Genomic DNA, 19,374 nt, shown 5'->3' with positions numbered 1-19,374 from the left:
CCATGCATCCAATACTTTGATGGATAACCCTCATCCTGGTGTTGTCAGGCAGACTCGAAGATTATCTCCTCGGTGCCAGTGTGTGATTTCCTCCGTGCTGGTAAGTGTGGCCACACGCTGCCCAGGGAGCTCGGGTCGTCACTCAGTACTGGAACCACTGGGAGTAGACGGTGCCAATGGAAGAGATCTGCCTCAGTCTCGGTGTTGAAGTGTGGGCCTGAACCGCAATTAGTCATTCAAACCCTAACGATTCTAACGATGATCTATCTTACCATCTGGTTGTTGTGGTCTTTTAAGCTGTTTATTCTGTGCCTTCGGACAAGCAGCTGTCACCACATTACGCCGGTTAAATGGTCGATAGGTGCATTGAATGTCTGCAGAAGAAGCCACAAGTCGTCTGCAGTTGAGGGCTCAGTCGTCGGCCGGTTTGCAAGCGAGAACACAGAAGTACTTCAAGTCAACAACAACCTCTGTCTCTGGAGAGGTCACCTTCATGGCTGACATCAACCTGAGACACACACAGTATGAAATAAACGGACTCATATAACCGGTTTACAGGTCGGTAAATTGGCAGAACCGATTGAATCTGGGAAGGGTCGGCTTTTTGAAGGGGAAGACTGGGAGCTTCCGATGGGAACGCAGGACAGTCCCATTACTTCAGCTTCTGCCTATTACACTGCGGCAGGCTGACGCTACAGAGAGCACATGCTCGTCATCTGGTTTACTACTTGGTAATTGGTTGGAATTCTGGAGAGATGAAGAGAGAGGAAGAGGCAGCTAGGTGGTTATGCAACAGTCCCAGAGGGATTGTTTAATTTGTTTTTTCGATCTATTTTGGTATCAAATATGTGTGTGTGTGTGTGTGTGTGGTCGTGTGTTTGTGTGCGCGTGTGTGGTTGTGTGTTTGTGTGTGTGTGTATGTGGGTGTGTGTTTGTGTGTGTGTGTGTGTGCTCGTATATCGGTTTTTTTAAGACCTGAGATATTTTGCTGAACATAAATGTTCTAATCTAGGCCAACCCAGCCTTCCTTTGTAAGTGTAATATTATAAATTAAACACCTGGGGGCGCCTTCGTACAAGACCCAGAACAATCTGAAACGTACCATTATTATCTGGGCGATTATAAACTATATATCCTCCAGACATTCTCTTTTGTTTCCTCATCTAGTCTAGTCATTTTCATTTGAACATTCATAGGGAAACAGAGTACCCCATTCACATATTACCTGATCCTATAACAGACGTGTAATCAGATGTAAATCGTATTCCCATGTGACCTCTGATGGACGACTCTGCGTCTGCAGGACAATTAACCTAATGCAGCATGAAGGGGTAATGAGCAATCTCTGTCCCCCTCAAGACAAGCAGGAACCGATGTCTCGTGTATTATACGACATCTTAATCAATATCCCCTCTACAGCGCTTTCCCAATGGACAAAAACACACTGATACCCACTGACATCTGGGCTTTGTCTTTAGTCACGTTACAATTGACATACATTGCATTGGCAGTGATGGAATGCATTGGCACTGTTGGCATTAATTAACCATTTCCTCTCTGGGGGGAAGTTAGTTATTATGGCACACTTCAGCAGCGTTGGTCTGAATGGTTAAGCAGCGACGGTCTGAATCGGCAAACACCCTCATGGGTTATCACGGGTCATGGGTACAGCCAGCCTATGTTGGACGTATCCATCATGCCTCATTTGCATTGGGTACACTGGGGACATATCCCCACCACTTTTATTTAAAGCATCATTTGTTAAATACTCCTGAAAAAGATCTAACGTTGTTCACGTTATTCCTTTCGTTGTTTAAATGTTATCATCTTTTAGAGCTGTGATATTGGATATTGCTATTGCTGGGTTGCTGACATGCACTGGTGCTTTCTACAGTGCTGTCTGGGTGTGATATTGTGGATGTGAAGCATATGGAGGACCTTATTACTTGTGCGTTCGACGTTGTTGTTGACGTTTTGTGCCGGGTATTTTCATATCTTCGACTCTGTAGCCTAGGCTATGTGCTCTGGATGCGGCGTTATGCAATTTTCTCACCGTTATTATCTACTCTGACCTCAAACCAATCCCCCCGTTTCATTGCCCAAAAACCCATATGTTGAATATGTTTATTTATTCTCTCTCTCTCTCTCTCTCTCTCTCTCTCTCTCTCTCTCTCTCTCTCTCTCTCTCGCCCAAACACGTTATCACAACAGAAATGTGCTGATATAAAATAAAATGAATGAAAACATTACACACAATAAATAAAATGAAAAACAATCTGCCATCTGCGCTTCTAGGACCATGTTCAGAATAGGGTTATTTTAGGGCAAAATATGTATTCTCTGCTTCTCTGTCTTCTCTGACCTCTGCAGCCATGTTGATTCTGACCCATAATGCCAAGTTATGCCCTTAAAGGAGCTTTATGTAACACATTATTTAATCATAAAATGACCATGATATTTCATCAGAAATTAAGGAAACATGACTAAAAATACTGGTTCCTCTGACAACAATGACTGCAGCCAGTGTGTTGACATCCACCAGATATGACACTAATTGGCTCACAAACACAGCGCACTGCAACCATGAAAGCAAGCAAGCAAACAAACCAGATCAAATAGAATTGTAGAATTGCACCATGTCAGACAATGATCTTCAGTCAACAAGACATTTAGACGTAGCGGGACACGACACAATCTACACGGGATACATGATACAATCTTAGCATGTGATGCTCGATAGGTGCATTGAATGTCTGCAGAAGAAGCCACAAGTCATCTGCGGTTGAGGGCTCAGTCGTCGGCTGGTTTGCAAGCGAGAACACAGAAGTACTTCAAGTCAACAACAACCTCTGTCTCTGGAGAGGTCACCTTCATGGCTGACATCAACCTGAGACACACACAGTATGAAATAATGTACAAACTTGTAACATATTTCAGCCATAATATTCTCCCAACATAACATAAGCTGTAAGACTTGCGCATAGCCACAAGGGGGCAACAGCTGATTCATACATAGATGAAGGGGGCGGGCTTTTAAAGCCACAGAACACGCCCACCTCTACCTGCCTATTTAACTCGGACTCCGCCATTTTAGAATCAGAATCTCTTGGGCGGCGTATCGATTAGATGTAAAGCTTAGAGACGCTCCACGTGTGTTATATACGATCCCTCTCCTTCTGTTTCATAGACGATAGACAATAGACCAATAACCCTAACCAAATAAAGTGAGTTAAAAGCGATCCTGTCTCGGCGGCCTTCCCTGGACTAATATATCTTAACAAACTGCTCATATAACCGGTTTACAATACTGGAAAGGTATTTAAGCCCATTATGTGCCTGTAAATGTATACATTTTGTGTGTATGTGTGTACATACTTGTGTGTGGTGATACTGGACAGCCTGCGAGCTGTGTTGGGGTCTTTCTTGAGGAGGCTTCGGTAGTTGGAGAATGACTCCACCATCCCTATGAAGCCGGACAGAGGAACTGTCCTACTCACACGCACACAGTCGTGCCTGGAGTACAAAACAAGCAGGCCCCCTTAGGATCAGTGAGACGTAGTGACAGTGAGACATACCGGTATTGATGAATCTGTAGCCCTGATCCAAGCTCTCATCCTAAACATCTTTAAGGAAACGATGACGGTAGATTGTAAAAACTGAAGAGTTTTGACCGAAAAAGAACCACCTGTTCATTAACGATTTCTTGCATATTGATGTATTTGCATTGAGATTGATAATGATAAAAAACATCATACATCAACAGCGCCCAACTAAAAAGAGTGAAAATAAGTGTGATGGAGAGAGAGAGAGAGAGAGAGAGACACCAATTTACATTGTCTGGTGTTAATACTAGAGATAATGAAGATTATTCAGTTTAATACTGATTAATCACTGGGGAACTGACTCACCACTCCTTGTCTGGATAGGGGATGGCCTCATAGCTTTCTCTGTAGAGCGGTTTAGAGGTGGCTCTCAGGTGGGCGCTGAAGTGTGGTCGCAGAGCTGCATAGAACTACACAAACCAGCCTGGTCAGAAGAACGGAGGGCAGCGTGCCATGGTATTTGTTTCAGTGATTTCTCAATTGGCTCGAGAAATAACAATTTGCTTCGTTGGGAAGTACATTCAACCAACCAGAAACGTACAGTGAACCTGCAAAACTGGTCCACTTGATTTTAGTTAGAAAAACAACGGATAAACCCCTAAATACTAGTAACTTTCATAAACACCATCCCCACCGACATATATAGGCCTACATGCTGACGTTTTCACAGTTCAACTTCTGACACCAGCAGGAGCCAACCATACAAACGACCTATGTACTCATGGATTAAAGCAGCGACTTAGTGCTGGACCGTTAAATATCCCAGAATGCATCATCGAGTCCGCTGCTGTTCCGAGCTCATTCTTTCTTCAGTTGGACTTTCTCCTGTCAGGTAGTGAATGTTTGCTTTCTGGACTCACGTCAGCCAAGGCTATGGTCAATGAAGTGATCTTAATTTGAAGTAAGAATGTTCACCATTTTTAACTCCGTGTTTTCACTATGTTTCTACTCAGTATTCGGTCACTTAGCAGAAGTGAAATTAAATAAGTATGCCCATGTATTTAAGGAGCATGTAACGGTTAATGCAAACCCCCATACCACTAGACCAGGGCTTTCCAGGCATTCTCATCCCTTGACCTACCTGTGACTTTTGGTACAGGAATCCACCAGGAATCCACCATAAAGTGAGACGAAAATACATTTTCCATCAATACACTATACCCCTTGTTCATCTTCTCACCCATCTTCAGAGCATAGTGATGATCAAATTAAACTAACAACAAGACGATATGTATGTATTTAGTCGGCCATTCCCGGACCCACTCGGTCCCCTATCCCTATCGGACCCTCTTGCGGGTCGGGGCCCACAGTCCGACTCAAACCACAGCATTCCACCATCCTGCCTGTTTTCACCTCTTCGCAGATTGCGTTCAGGGTGTCCGAGCAGCAGCCCGCCCGGTTCAGCTCCATGTCCAGGGTGTAGTTGAGCAGGGCCAGGCAGCCGCGGGGCTTTAGGACCCTGTGGGCCTCCTGGAGGAAGCGGGGGCGGTCGAACCAGTGAAAGGCGCTCATGGCTGTCACCAGATCCACCGAGCCACTGGTGAGCGGCAGCTCCTCGGCCGTGCTCAGCCTGGACAGAGCGGGGGGGGGGGGGGGGGGGAGAGGGAGAGAGTGGTGGGGTCACCGCTCAAACCTCCGCCAAGCAGATGGTTGAACCAAAAGAGGGCAAAAGTCATGCGCAGGATTTTGTTCATGTGTGGGACCTTGGTACGAACCCCAAGATTACTTCTACAATGTTTTTAGTTACTTGCTACTCGACATTTCAATTTCATAAATATACTTTCGGCATGATTTGGTGACAATAAATGGGAAAATTACGCCTTAATGTGATTCACACTTACTTATACGTGACATTAGGCATGCTAGCATGTGCCACGGCCATTTCTATCTGGGCGGGGCTTATGTCAGTTGCGACCACAGACGCAAAGTGCTCGGCCAATAACGTGCTGCCCTGGCCTGAGCCACACCCCACATCCAGAGCCAAGTCGAAAGGCCGCCCTTTCTGACGAAACAAGAGGACACAGCCAGGCACATTAAACAGCAAGTTGACGCAACATTGTTGGCACGCAAAAAATGTGTGTGTGTCTGTCCTGTGTGTGTGTGTGTTACCGCAACATTGTTGGCACGCAACAAACGTGTGTGTGTCTGTCCTGTGTGTGTTACCGCGCGTTGCGTCATGCACTCCAGTGCATGACGCAACGTATGTTGTGCAGTGCAGGCACACTGACCCCAATCCAACCTGGAGATGGGTCCTACCTGCTTCTCCACAAAGTCGACCACCTGCCGTATGAGATGATCCGAGGGCGAGACCCTGAACCGCAGGTACGCCTCCGCATGCTCCCTGCCCTCAAACAGACGATGAGCCATCGCTGGATCTCCGCCTTCACCGCGCGGCAACAAGAGATACCTCACCTTGTTTTTTGTATGGCTATACTCAGAGCCTATAGAAGAGCTGTTAAGTTAAGAGACTTTACTTTTAACCAAACCGTTAAGTCCTGAGTTAACGGGAAGTTAACCAATGCTTTAGAGTTCGGGGATTTGCAGTACGAGAATGAATGATTCTATCCCTCAATCTCACACAACCTCTCCCTCAATCTCTCTCTCTCTCTCTCTCTCTCTCTCTAGTCTCACAAATGACTTTCTAGATCTAGAAGTCTTAAGGCAGACAGGGCAGTTAATTTTTCTTTTGCTTCAAACGTATTTCAACCAATCATGTGGCTGTGGGAGGGGATCTTTCGGACGCAAGTTAAATGGAACGGGTCTTGCCTGGATACAGCGTGAGAAGTTTACCTCCTTAGATCAGAGAGGTCTTTGTAGGACATGATTGAGTAAATGGTCAACCAGTGCTGCATACATTTCCTTAGAAGTATTGTCTCCTCCTCTTCCTCTTCCTCCTGCTCTTATGCTTGCTCTCACTCTTCCTCACTCTGTAGAGGACACCTGAGGCCTCTTATATGACCAGACACACACAGTGGTTAGCCAAATGAGTTTGAAATTCTTCTTCTTCTTTTCGTGTCTTTGAAGCTGGTTGGCTATATGACAGTTTCCCATTTCTTTACACAGTCCTTTGCGTTTTTCTTGAACACTGCGAGATCCTTTGAGCTGCACTGGTTGGGTAGTAGGGGGCAGACAAGGCAGTGCTGCATAGTTTGAACTCATGAGATGTGAGTGAGACTAAAGCCGTTTCTCAATTCGTGTTCTCGTGTGTTCTCGTGTACTTGCGTTCTCGATAAACGTCATCAGTGGTAGCCCAAGCACTGTTCCAATTCCGAGTACGCGAGTACTGTCGTAAAACCCGGAAGTGTTCTCGATGCGTTCTCGATGAGGCCGTGCCACTGAGGATGCATCGGAGGTGACTCGTGTGGACTTGGGACCGTTAAATATCCTAAGCCGTTTCTCAATACCAAGTACGCGGACTACGTTCTCGCGGACTTGGAAGTACGTACTTGGCAAGTCCGGACTTTCAAGTACGGACTTCCGAGAATGCGAGTACGCACCTGCAATTGGAACAGCAGCGGACTCGATGATGCATTCTGGGATATTTAACGGTCCCAAGTCCACACGAGTCACCTCCGATGCATCCTCGGTAGAACGGCCTCATCGAGAACGCATCGAGAACACTTCCGGGTTTTACGACAGTACTCGCGTACTCGCGTACTTGGAATTGGAACAGTGCTTGGGCTACCACTGATGACGTTTATCGAGAACGCAAGTACACGAGAACACACGAGAACGCGAATTGAGAAACGGCTCTAGAATGCATCATCGAGTCCGCTGCTGTTCCGAGTACGCAGGTGCGTACTCGCGTTCTCGGAAGTCTGTACTTGAAAGTCCGGACTTGCCAAGTACGTACTTCCAAGTCCGCGAGTACGTAGTCCGCGTACTTGGTATTGAGAAACGGCTTAATTTGTAATTAGGGTGTGGCATTTTGAAGGCCAGCGTTTTCCAGGTGAAGAATTGTGTGCATTTTGTTCCATTTGTTGTTTATGTAATGGGGAAAACGTATCTCGGATCCAGAAGAGGACCGATAACAAAAACGATAGCATCGTCTTCCCATTTTTCGTTTATAGGAACAGGAAACACTGCGAAAGTCTGACCTTTCTGGTTTTCTGGCAAGATGTCCAGAACCATAACCTTCTCAAATCCACTGGCTTTAATTAAGTTCACTGCGTCAGAACTGACATGGGGCAGTAAAAGTTGAATTGGTTGACAAGGGTGGTTTCAGTGTCTATAATTAACACACTCACACACACACACACACACATACTTCTTGTTTTACAAACAGTTGTAGCCAGTAGGTTAGTGCGCTCATGTGATGATACATTGGATCATGTGATGTTGTGTCTGTGAATGTCAGACAAGCGTGTGTGTATGTGTATGTGCTTGGATGTGCATGTTTGTATGTCGGTGTGTGTATGCGTGTGTCTTCATGTGCGCGTCTCTTCCTGTGTGCCTGTCTGTGTAAGTCAGTGTGTGCCTTTCTGAGCTTGCGTGTGTTTGTGTGCGTGCGTGCGTGTGTGTGCGTGTGCGTGTGTCAAATCCCCAGCACCCCCAACAGGGCCTTGTAAGAATGCTTTTTCAGGCAGGTGACATTAATGAGAGGAATAGGAACTTTGTTCTACTTTCCTCACATCACCAGCCTTGTTAGATGTTTCCATGCAGTGGCGGAAGGCCCTTAGGGAAGTGTGTGGCAGCACCCTGGCTCTAATTATTCTTTCGCTTTTACTCTATTATTCTCTTTTTACTGCTCTTAGAAGTGCTTTTTATGTGTGGGTTACCATTAACAGAATTGAATAATTATTTTGCTCACATTTACATTTTGACCTATTGAACAGAGTTAAATGAGTAATGAATAACATTTTGCGGTGTTGACGAAACATTAACTTCATGTAACTTTTCAGTTCCAAGTGCAGGAGGCTAAGGCCTGAGTTATATCCGACCCCTTTTAGGGTGCGTTACACAGTGAAAGATCTCAGTGGGAGGCCTGGATAAACAGAGAACACTTCATGGGTCAGCCTTTTATCTAAGTTTGTTTATTGTTATCCTCTTACCTCTCTGTATGAAACCTCCAGTTTTGAAAACAAACAGACAAAGAGAGCAAGTAGAATATTTTCAACAAACTTTACAGGCTTTTGGCTCATAGTAGTATAGTGGTACAGTAGATATATAGTACTTAATCCTACAAACTAAGTATTTTGAATAGATAATACACAGCCTTGGATTGAGGTTAAGGAAACAGTATGTTAACTTACAAAGTTTGAAATGTATTTATTTTTGGCATATGGAGCTTATATTTTTCCCAATATTTGTAGTGCCAAAACAAGAACTAGAATCGTATTGATTTAACAGAGTGAAGCACAAAGAGATTATTTTGGACACAAAACTCAAAAACATTATATTGTAGTATTGTAAAATCCTAAATCATTGTTGTTACCTAGGCTTATGAAAACGTGGTTTTGCCACGTCTCACATAAGAACTGCGGCAGTTTCAAACAACAGCAATATCTCCCCATAATGACATACTTTCATGATTTATAACTAAACAATGGGTGAAGAAAACATTAATGCCAACATATTAATCAACAACTTTGATTTGCTCCTAAAATGGGATGTGAGATGTGACGTCGCCATGTACTTTGAGGCCCTGTCCTTTGGGCTTTCAACGTGAGTTCAATATTATACACATAAAGACACTGTTACAGTGATGGTCCTCATTGTGGTTTGGATGCCAGTATGCAGAAATACTCCAGTTGTATCTCCAGCTCGGTGTCAGCGGAATCAGCTCCAATCTCCTCTAGAATCCTGAAACACAGAGCAAGGCTTCATTCAGCAAACACTGTTCTAAGATGTTTCACAGTTGGGGAAAGTGTTTTCAACTATGAAAATGAGTTGAAGATCGGGCAATGTGTTTCAAAGACCAACAATACGTTTCCTGTAAGGGTTTTCTTTGTCTCCATGGCGGTGCGTGCGTGCGTGCGTGTGTGTGAGACCTGTTGAGGGTGTCATTCAGCAGGTGCTGGGCTGCAGTGGGCTGGCTGCTGCGGTAGGTCTGGAACATGGACCAGGACTCTATGAAACCCAGCAAGGCCCTCGCAGAGATGCAGTGTCTCACCGTGACACTCTCAACCCTGACATGCACACACACACACACACACACACACACACACACACACACACACACACACACACACACACACACACACACACACACACACACACACACACACACACACACACACACATGATGTGCACATCACATGCAACAGACAGACACAAGCATTACACAAAAAAAGTTAAACAAAATATTAAAAACACATTTTTTGCCACACTTTGTATTTAATAGCTGTTAGACTGTAGTTTCAATCTAACGGCTATATGGTTTAGCTTTTCTGGTAGCATGTTTGTGGATGCTACCTTTGTTTGTCGGGGAAAGGGATGGCATCAAACAGCTCCTGCAGCTTATTGCTAGCCACCGCCACCTGGCTGCTGGTGTAGGGTAACAGTACCTCTCTCACCTGCACAACACAAACATCCCCTGTGTCAGCTCTGATAAATACTAGTTCATAATCGCTAGGCAATTCATGTAGCACCATTCAAACACAAAGGCCATTCAGAGTAGACTGGGTACCCCCAGGCTGTTCTGCCGGCGATCTGCCGAAGGGTCTGGAGAAGAGCAATACATTTCTCTCTGCTTCCGATACGTTTTTGCGGGAGCCAATCACCAAGGTGGCTTCTCCCTCTGGCGCGCTATTGGCTGGTTTAACACAATGACTACAGGGAAGCGACGGCAAGCAGCCAATTGCGTACAGTTGAGTCAGTTGAACTAGGCCCGTTGATCACGTCTCTTGTGCTGAAGAAAATGACAGCAGCCTCCCCAACAAGAGCAACGTGCAATCTACGATTGAGCTCGGTCTGGCAATAGCCAGGCTACATTCAGAGTGCTTTTAAAGGACAATTTAATAAATAATAATAATAATTTAACAGCGAAATATGAAATAAAAGTATCAGAAGACTTAATATAAAAAATATCAGCGCATATTGTACTGCTAGTACAGTGCCACACAAATACACAGTATGTCATTGTTTTACGTGACATGTATTTCTAATGGTTCCGAGTCACTAGAGTATTCTACTCTACTCCAGTGCACAGTATTCTGAGGCTCTCCCACCTCACAGTAGATGCGGGTGAGCCGGTCTCCGCAGTCCCGGCTCCGTAGGCGGACGTCGTCGTCACCGAAGCCCAGCAGAGCTATGCAGCCTCCGGGCTTCAGCACCCGCCGGGCCTCGGTCAGGAAGCGCTGCTGCTGGAACCAGTGGGCCGCCGACGCGGCCGCCAGCAGGTCCGCGGAACCGTCGGCAAACGGCAGCTCCTCCGCCGTCCCGAGCCTGTGAGCGGAGGACGGAACGAGAAGAGGTTAGCAGCTCGGCTGGCAGAGCAACAGCACAGCCGGGGCGAAGAAGTTCTCCCTGTGAGTACCCGTACTGCAACTGGAAGCCAGGCCCAGCACCGCAAAAGGGAAGAAGAAAGAAGAGTACAACGCTGCATTTAATGAAACGTTTGATCTTTTGTGTATAGAGCAACTTTGTCAAGATTCAAAATAAGGTAGATCCGTCAAAAGTGAGAATTCGGTACAGTGCAAGTACAAAGTACAATCAGTACTCAGGACTTAGTTCGTAACACTGTCTTGAAAAGCAGCACAAAGAATGACCCGTGCGCCCCAACCACACACAGACACACTACACACTACACACACACACACACACACACACACACACACACACACACCGTTCGTCTCACCTGTATGTAACATTGGGGTACCCCTGCCTGGCCCTGGCCTCCTCCAGCTGACCCTCACTGATGTCCAGACCAACCAGTTCCTGGAAGTGTGGAGCCAGGAGCCTGGAGAGCTGGCCGGTCCCACAGCCCAGGTCCACCGCCAGACCTCGGGGCTGTCCCCCCCTCTGGAGATCACAGGGGCAAGGGGACCAAATCTCACCGAGTCTTACGGGACTGTAATGATGGCTGTGTCTCATGCTTTGGAAGAAACATCTGACCACATCTCACTCTACATTTTGGTTCAGGTTTAGGGGTGTTTTGGAGCCTTGAGGTTGCAGATTGATACACAATACCATACAAATATCACACAATACCATTGGCTAAAACCGTGGTTTCGAAATGGTGAAAAAATGTAATGCTAGGAATGTACGCACTTGTAGTATTGAAGGATCAACTTACCCACCAAATACACACACATCACATTTTCTGTCACACATTTTTCATGTTACTCAGAATAGTACATATTCGGTGTATTTTGATTTGACAATACAGTGTGGTGGTGCTATAGGCAGGCCATAGCTACACTAGCTTGGCCCACTAGCATGCCCACCTAGACGGTGCGCATGAATACCTTCTCGTCCAGGTACTGAAGGATCAGGTCCTTGAGCTCCTCAGGAGGCACAAAGCGGTACTTCTGGTAGACAGAGGCGTGCTCCTTCCCCTCAAACAGACGGTAGCTCATGTTGTCCTTTGGGTCAATGTGCAGGAGTTCAGCTATTGACGTTAAGCTCCCCGTGGTGGTTTATTGCTCCCCTTATAGTTCTTACACCTTTCACCCCAGTCAGTCAGTCATTCACTCAGTCACAAGTCAGTCAGTGTGTTCAACTGTCTCTCGGCGGTCTACCTTAATGATGCGCTGACATCAGGATTTTTTAGGATTCACCTGGAAATAGATGAGAACATAGGAAATACGGTTACAATTAGGTCTTTACAGCAGAATTTGAACTTTTTTCTTCTCATAGCTCATAATAGGTGGTAGTTAAATAACTAGACACATTAGGGTCCTTTATTTAGATTATTAGAATTTAGATTATCGTAATTACACTGATATTATAAGTAATTCCGGAATTTATAACTTAAAAAATAAAATAATAAATGTCAGACAAGCTGATAATAAATTTTCAGTAATTCACTATCAAATGTCCCTCAACGATCACCATAAATGTGCAAAGCTCGTCTTACTAACTTAAAAATAAACCAGCCAATGGGATTCACATCTGCGACCCACTGGCTAACACTGGAAGTACCAATTATGTGAAGTTCTTACAATCCAGAATTACACAATCAGGAATAGCAGTCTCTAAATGTCAACAAGCCCCACGCCAGCTAAATAAGCACATTGACACCATGACTGAATGATATTGGAATTATAAAATAAGTTATAAAAGTACTTGATGATATGTGGTGTATTATAAGTATCTTTATACAACCAGAATAAATCAGAAAAGTTTGCATTAAGAATACTTTACTATATTATACTTTACCATACCAGTCTATACTATACAATTCTATACCATACCACACCATACTATAACTATGCATACTGTTCTATACCATACCGTTCTATGCCATACCTAAACCATATTGTTCCACAGCCACAATACTTCGATACAAATTTTAGACAGACAGACAGACAGACAGACAGACAGACAGACAGACAGATAGATGGATAAATAGATATATATTATTTATTCATCACAGAGGGGATATTATGGGAACGAAATGCTACCTGCATGGGGAACTCGGCTCTCTCCTCAGACAACACGCCACACTGAGCTGAAATACCTCTACAGATCTACTTCCTGGTCCGAAATGTCCGAGCATGTGTGGCAGCAGTTCTGCCTTTGTCCGACAGAGGGCAGTAGCACTGCAAGTTGCAGAAACAATGCATTCTGGAGGTCTTGTAGCGTATTATCTTCGGTGAGTTATGAGTTATTTATTCATAGTTCCATTTGTATATATTGTTAACTTAGTAGGGGCACAGACATTTTTAGTCTCTAGTATCATTTTCTTTAGTCTCATTTTTTGAGTCTCTACTTCACATGTCTCGACACTGACTAACACAGTTTTGAACACACACTTACACACACACACACACACACACACACACACACACACACACACACACACACACACACACACACACATATAAACACATGCACAGACAGGAGCACACACACACACACGCACGCACGCACGCACGCACACACACACACACACACACACACACACACACACACACACGTGCAAATTAACTACAAACACACTATGATGAAACAAGGTTGGATCATGAACACAGGATAGAGAGACCAAGTGTGACAGAGACCTCTCTGGTCACTTATGACTGAAGAAGCCCATACTAGCAGGTTCTGTCCTATTCTAAACTGTAGATGTCATGACATACGGACATACGAGGACTAGGCCTTTATCAAAATTACAGATTTTTAATGTCTGATTATGGATTATGTTTCTAGAGCTGTTTATTACTGATTATTATTTTCACATTTTCACGCACATTCTAAATCGCAATCTTGTTTTTTTCCCCACCATTATAATCTTACTACTATAATAGCAGGCCTGTTGGACAAGTTACTCGGACAAGTTGGTCAGTGCGCATGTGCCAAGCAGCCTGCAGCTCACACACAAACACACACCACGCGCAAACGCACACATACACATACGCACGCACGCACGCACATACAGACCGCATACACACAAGCACAAACACACACACGGGCGCTGACGCAAACGTTTCAAGACAAAGGCAGCACAGGACACTGTATACGCACACGGCTTCAATCTCCCGATTGAAGGGGGGCCCAGAGCTAGGCTCCAAACGAGCCTAGCTCGTGTTTTTTCTGACCTGCGCACGCATGTTTTTTTTTTGACCTGCCCGCGCATGTCAAAAAAAAACATGCGCGCGCAGGTCCAAAAAAACCACATGCGCCCAGGTAAAAAAAAAACATGTGCGCGCAGGTAAAAAAAAAACATGCGCCCGCAGGTCAATTAAAAAATAATAATAAAAATAAAAATAATTTAACTCGGAGTATAACCCTGGAAATCCCTAGTGGGTCTGTGTTTTCCTCGGCTCACGCATAATTCTCACCTTTTTCACCCCAAACCAGTTTGCATGCCTGGATTATGCTTGCCTCATTACGTAATAGGTGGACCAAAATGTAATGCGCTCGCACAACTGATTTTGTAGTTATTATATAATGTTTAGTCAAGAAGTACCAAAATGGTTGGTTTAACTTCTGGGCTTTGAACACACATAAACACTTAATCCTAACTTAATCTTTCTCTTAGATTTGTATTCTTAGATTGTTTATTTATTTAATAGCCATTTACAGTGGTGTTCTATCTGTGTATACCCACCAACATACCAGAAACAATTCCTTGTCTTTGAATATGTACATGGCAATAAAGCTATTTCTGATCCAGATCATTTTACGGAACTTTGGATCAAACAACACTTTTAGCGTAAAAAAATTTAAATCCATAGAAACACATTCATTTCAAAGCAAAGATGTAACAGTCCTACCACAAATAAATAAAGGTAGATGACTCAATTTATGTTAAATAAACTGTCATATTTTGTGTGTGAGTGTGTGAACAAGCTTGACTTAATTTGTTTACATTCTCTAAAAAATGAATCACATCATATGGGACAATGTTGTTATTGTTTTGGTGGGCAGTTTCCTACACTGGCTTTCTCGAGAGAGTGTTTAATTACCCTCCATAGACGGGAAAGGTAATGACCTGTTGACCACTAATACAGCTTGTTTTGCATACACATATCCCCAATGGCCCATCCCCAGGGGTATTCATTAGAGCGCTAAAGCCAAAAGTCCTACACTCTAACATGGCTCTTGTGCAGCCTAGTTCGCCTCTATCAGAAAGAAATATACACATGAACATATAAATAAACATATTTATTTATTTGATATTTGTTAACAAGGGATGGGATGGTCCATACTGTCCATACTGAGTTGAAGTTTGTTGTTGTGTTTGAATACCTCATTAAGGCAGTGACCACCAGGTTGTAATGAGCGGTGCTAAATGGGACTATTCCCATAACGGTGTCCCAGTGTGTACCTAGGAGCCCACCGGAGGTCACGGACAACGCAGACACCAGGGACGGCTGAAACGCCCGATCACAGACACCTTGCATCACTAATGAGGGAGCAGTTGTTACAAACCTTTTTGGCCCATAATGCAATTTTAAGGATGCAGTGTGCAGGATTTAGTGGCATCTAGGGGTAAAGTTGCAGATTGCAAGCAACTGAATACACACACACACACACACACACACACACACACACACACACACACACACACTTTCCAATTATGTACGAAAGCCACAGTGGCCCGTAATGGCGCGTTTCCATCAGCTTCGGCCCAGCACGCCTTGGCCCAGTAGTGAAGGTGCGGTTTGACCCAGCTCAGTTACGGCTCGCGTTTCCACCGCCGACAGTACCCTTATGGTAGGGCGGGGTTTAAGCCGGATGGTGATAGCCGCGTAAACTACGTAAGCATCTTGACCTCATAGCAGCCCGACACAGTGTGGCCTGCTAATAAGTCCAAGGAAAAAGAAGAACGCAACACAATGAACAAAGAGAAACAATGTAGGATGTCCAAAAAGGACGTAAAACTTTTGCGGGACATTTTCTTCAATAAACTAAGCTTTCGCCGTTGTCCAGAAATACCTCGCAGGTACTGTGTTGTGTTTGGAAGTGACGATTCTGTCGACCAATCAACGGACAGCGTGTGTAGTTCGAACTTGTTGGCACCCTTTCAGGCATCTCAGTACCCCAACGGAGGAGTACTGCGAGATGAGTACGGCTCATCACGGCTCAGTCCGGACCCCGCCCACTTTTGGCGATGGAAACGCAAACTGTTCCGCACCTTTGCATACCGAACCGACCCACACCCGCCAGTGGAAACGCGCCATAAGGTGCCAATGATGTCATCGTCTACGACAGCGTTCAGTAGCCAAGTGTCATGTGATGAGTTTCTTTGATCGATTTATACATTTTATTTAGTTATTGTCTGTAAAACATACAAAATGATGTTACATTTCTGACAAGTCTGTTCCGCTAGATGCCACTAGATTCTTCACACCACACATTTGAGTCATTGAGAATATATAGCAAGCATGAAAAAAAAAAACCTCTAATGACGCTATGGTGACATCACTACCATGCATTAAAGAGGCTGGCATCTCCTCTGTCTAACTCATACAGCTCTGTTCTATCTAGTGCCACGAGTACTTTCTCTCACTTGTAGGAACCACCGACTATCTGTATGACAATATAGAAGCAGATACAATTTATACACTGTATATTTTAGGGTAGGGTAGGGTAGGGTAATTCTTTAAGATTTCACATTGTCATAAATGATCATTTGTTTGTTAGATTATGAACTGTTTGATGGTCTTTTCTTCCTCAGATTTGACCAAAACCATGTTCAATGATAAAGGGGAGGTTTATGAAGAAACAAGGAGGGCACACTACCCCCCCAAAGCATCTCCTGAATTGTCTGTTCGTCGAATGGAAAATAGTTCCCTTTCATTTCACTTTAATCTTACTATGTTTGAACACTTTGGAAACTATAGCTACCAAGTGTTTGCAATTAGTTTTCTTCTGTATACATTTATTGTATCTGCTAATGTCATCATCATACTGGTAATCTCCCTAGAGAGGTCGCTGCATCAGCCCATGTATGTTTTAATTGTGTGCCTTTCAGTCAACTCTCTGTATGGATCCACTGGTTTCTTCCCAAGATTCCTAAGAGACCTTCTGCATGAAACCCACTTGATGTCTCGTCTAGAGTGCTTCAGTCAGATCTACGTCATGTATACGTATGCATCGTATGAATTCACAATTCTCAGTATGATGGGATATGATAGATATGTGGCTGTATGTAAATCCTTACACTACCACAACACCATGACCTCCAAAATGGTATACAAGCTGTCTCTCTTTGCACTGATCTACCCAGCCTTTGCTGTTGGAACATGTGTTTATTTTTCTGGTAGACTCCCTTTGTGTGGTAGCAAAATACCAAGAGTATTCTGTGCTAACTGGTCTGTTGTGAAGCTGTCTTGTGTGGACACTTTTATCAACAACCTTGTTGGCATGTTATTCAGTGTAACGACTGCATTTATACCCCTGCTCTTTGTTTCATATACATACCTACAGATTTTGCTTATTTGTAGGAAACGCTCTTCAGAGTTCAAATGGAAAGTTTTCCAAAGTTGTCTGCCACACATTGTTACATTTTTCAGCTATACCATTAGCATCTTTTGTGATGTTACCCTGAGCCGCTATGATATAGAAGAGATATATCCAACACAAGCTGTCATTTTATCCCTCGAGTTTGTTGTGATTCCTCCAATTCTAAACCCTCTCATGTATGGCCTCAAGCTTCCAGAAATGAGAAGAGTGATTTTAAAATTGCTATGTCGAAACAGGCAAATGTATAGGTAATTGTACCAACTATGTACTGCTACTATATTTCTACTTTATAAACTGACTATCAACGTAATTAAACCAGTTATAACATATCGTTACCCCTCAATAGGGGATTTTTGGAGATTTTGCAATATAATACGTTTCATCTCCTGGAGCTTGAGGAAGGATTTGATCTGTGTGACAACATGATATGTTCAAGAGAAACCTATCAATAAACTTTATGTTAGTAAAAATGTGCCCAAATATGTTTGTCATGTTTGTTATGAAGTTATAATATGAATACAGCTTTAAATCATTAACAAAAAAAATTAAATAACAAATCGATGTTCACGGTAAACTTGAAGTGAGATTGAGTTTACGTTAAACTATACATTGGCTTTCAATATCTTTTGAATATGAGTTAGGCATAAAGTCAAACAATTGTATGTATGAATGTATATATATATATATGACAGTATTTGTATTCCTTAATCTACTGCACCCTCATTTTCCAGGCTCCAGTGCTGAACTGTAATCACACACACTTATAAGATAGCCATCAGTATATGAGTGGAGGTCAACACATCCAAATGTGCCGATGGACCACACACCATTGGTTTCCAGGACAATGAGTAATTCACAATAGTGAGTGACATAGTTATCGTAATGAGGTAGAAAATTCTAGTGCAGTGGTTTCCAAACCGTCAGTGCCCATAAGTGGGATGTAGCAGCAGGGGACAAGGTTGATTCTAGATTTTTTTTAAGGTGAACCTTTAGCAAAATGCAAATGCTCTTGACAAATAACAAGCTGTGTGTGCACTTCAGTAAGATATGATGACACCGGCCTGGGGTGCAAAACGCGGGTCAGCAGACAAATTAAACAATCCCAACAGTAAAGCTTTTGTTCTTGGTTGATCGTGTCATCCACGGGATTGAGTTGAAATGCCCTTCAAAAGCTTTGGTTTTCTGAACCAATTTTAGCATTAACTAACTTACTAACTCACTCGCAGCGGTTGCCATGGTGAAGTAAAACAAATCACGTTCCATAAGCTAGCTAGCTAGTTTATTGGAGTCGTGCCCCTCATAAAGGTTTAATGTAAAACAAAATTAGAATATCTAGAATATGTTAGGCCCTCTCTGGGCCATGAGGGCCCTGACGGTTCCCCTCTGCCAAAATGTGTTCATGAGGCTCTCATGTCAGCAATAACGCCAAGGAACATCTCTTCATAATGCAATTTTAAGTATGCAGTGTGCAGGATTTGGTGGCATCTAGGGTTAAAGTTGCAGATTGCAACCAACTGAATACACACACACACACACACACACACTTTCCAATGATGTACGAAAGCCACAGTGGCCCGTAATGGCGCGTTTCCACCAGCTTCGGCCCAGCGCGCCTTGGCCCAGTAGAGAAGGTGCGGTTTGACCCAGCTCAGTTACGGCTCGCGTTTCCACCACCGACAGTACCCTTATGGTAGGGCGG

At 43.9% G+C, this 19,374-nt stretch overlaps 3 protein-coding genes across 3 annotated transcripts; 1 reads left to right on the top strand and 2 right to left on the bottom strand.

Annotated features, from left to right (window-relative positions):
- Positions 1-2,790: 2,790 nt before the first annotated feature.
- LOC311358470 (putative methyltransferase) lies at positions 2,791-5,969 on the bottom strand (the record flags this gene model as incomplete). Its single annotated transcript, XM_084478499.1, has 6 exons — positions 2,791-2,887; positions 3,376-3,513; positions 3,909-4,012; positions 4,956-5,172; positions 5,444-5,604; positions 5,859-5,969. 6 exons carry the CDS (start codon positions 5,967-5,969, stop codon positions 2,791-2,793), a joined length of 828 nt encoding a protein of 275 aa, XP_084334625.1.
- A 2,773-nt stretch (positions 5,970-8,742) lies between these two features.
- On the bottom strand, positions 8,743-13,230 carry LOC311358357 (putative methyltransferase). Its single transcript, XM_084478367.1, has 7 exons — positions 13,169-13,230; positions 12,011-12,322; positions 11,401-11,564; positions 10,772-10,988; positions 10,017-10,117; positions 9,593-9,730; positions 8,743-9,404 (listed from the first exon to the last, which is right to left on the bottom strand). The coding sequence occupies exons 2-7, from the start codon at positions 12,119-12,121 to the stop codon at positions 9,314-9,316; spliced, it is 822 nt and encodes a 273-aa protein (XP_084334493.1). The 5' UTR covers positions 12,122-12,322; positions 13,169-13,230; the 3' UTR covers positions 8,743-9,313.
- Positions 13,231-16,988: 3,758 nt separating this feature from the next.
- On the top strand, positions 16,989-17,927 carry LOC311358760 (olfactory receptor 10A3-like; the record flags this gene model as incomplete). The annotated part of the gene is made up of 1 exon (XM_084478884.1): positions 16,989-17,927. One exon carries the CDS (start codon positions 16,989-16,991, stop codon positions 17,925-17,927), a length of 939 nt encoding a protein of 312 aa, XP_084335010.1.
- Positions 17,928-19,374: the final 1,447 nt, after the last annotated feature.

This window comes from Micromesistius poutassou (assembly GCF_964030765.1).
Source record: "Micromesistius poutassou genome assembly, chromosome: 14".
In the NCBI taxonomy this organism is placed as follows: domain Eukaryota; kingdom Metazoa; phylum Chordata; class Actinopteri; order Gadiformes; family Gadidae; genus Micromesistius; species Micromesistius poutassou.
The sequence above is the reverse complement of the archived record's forward strand: the minus strand, read 5'-3'. Positions and strand labels throughout refer to the sequence as shown.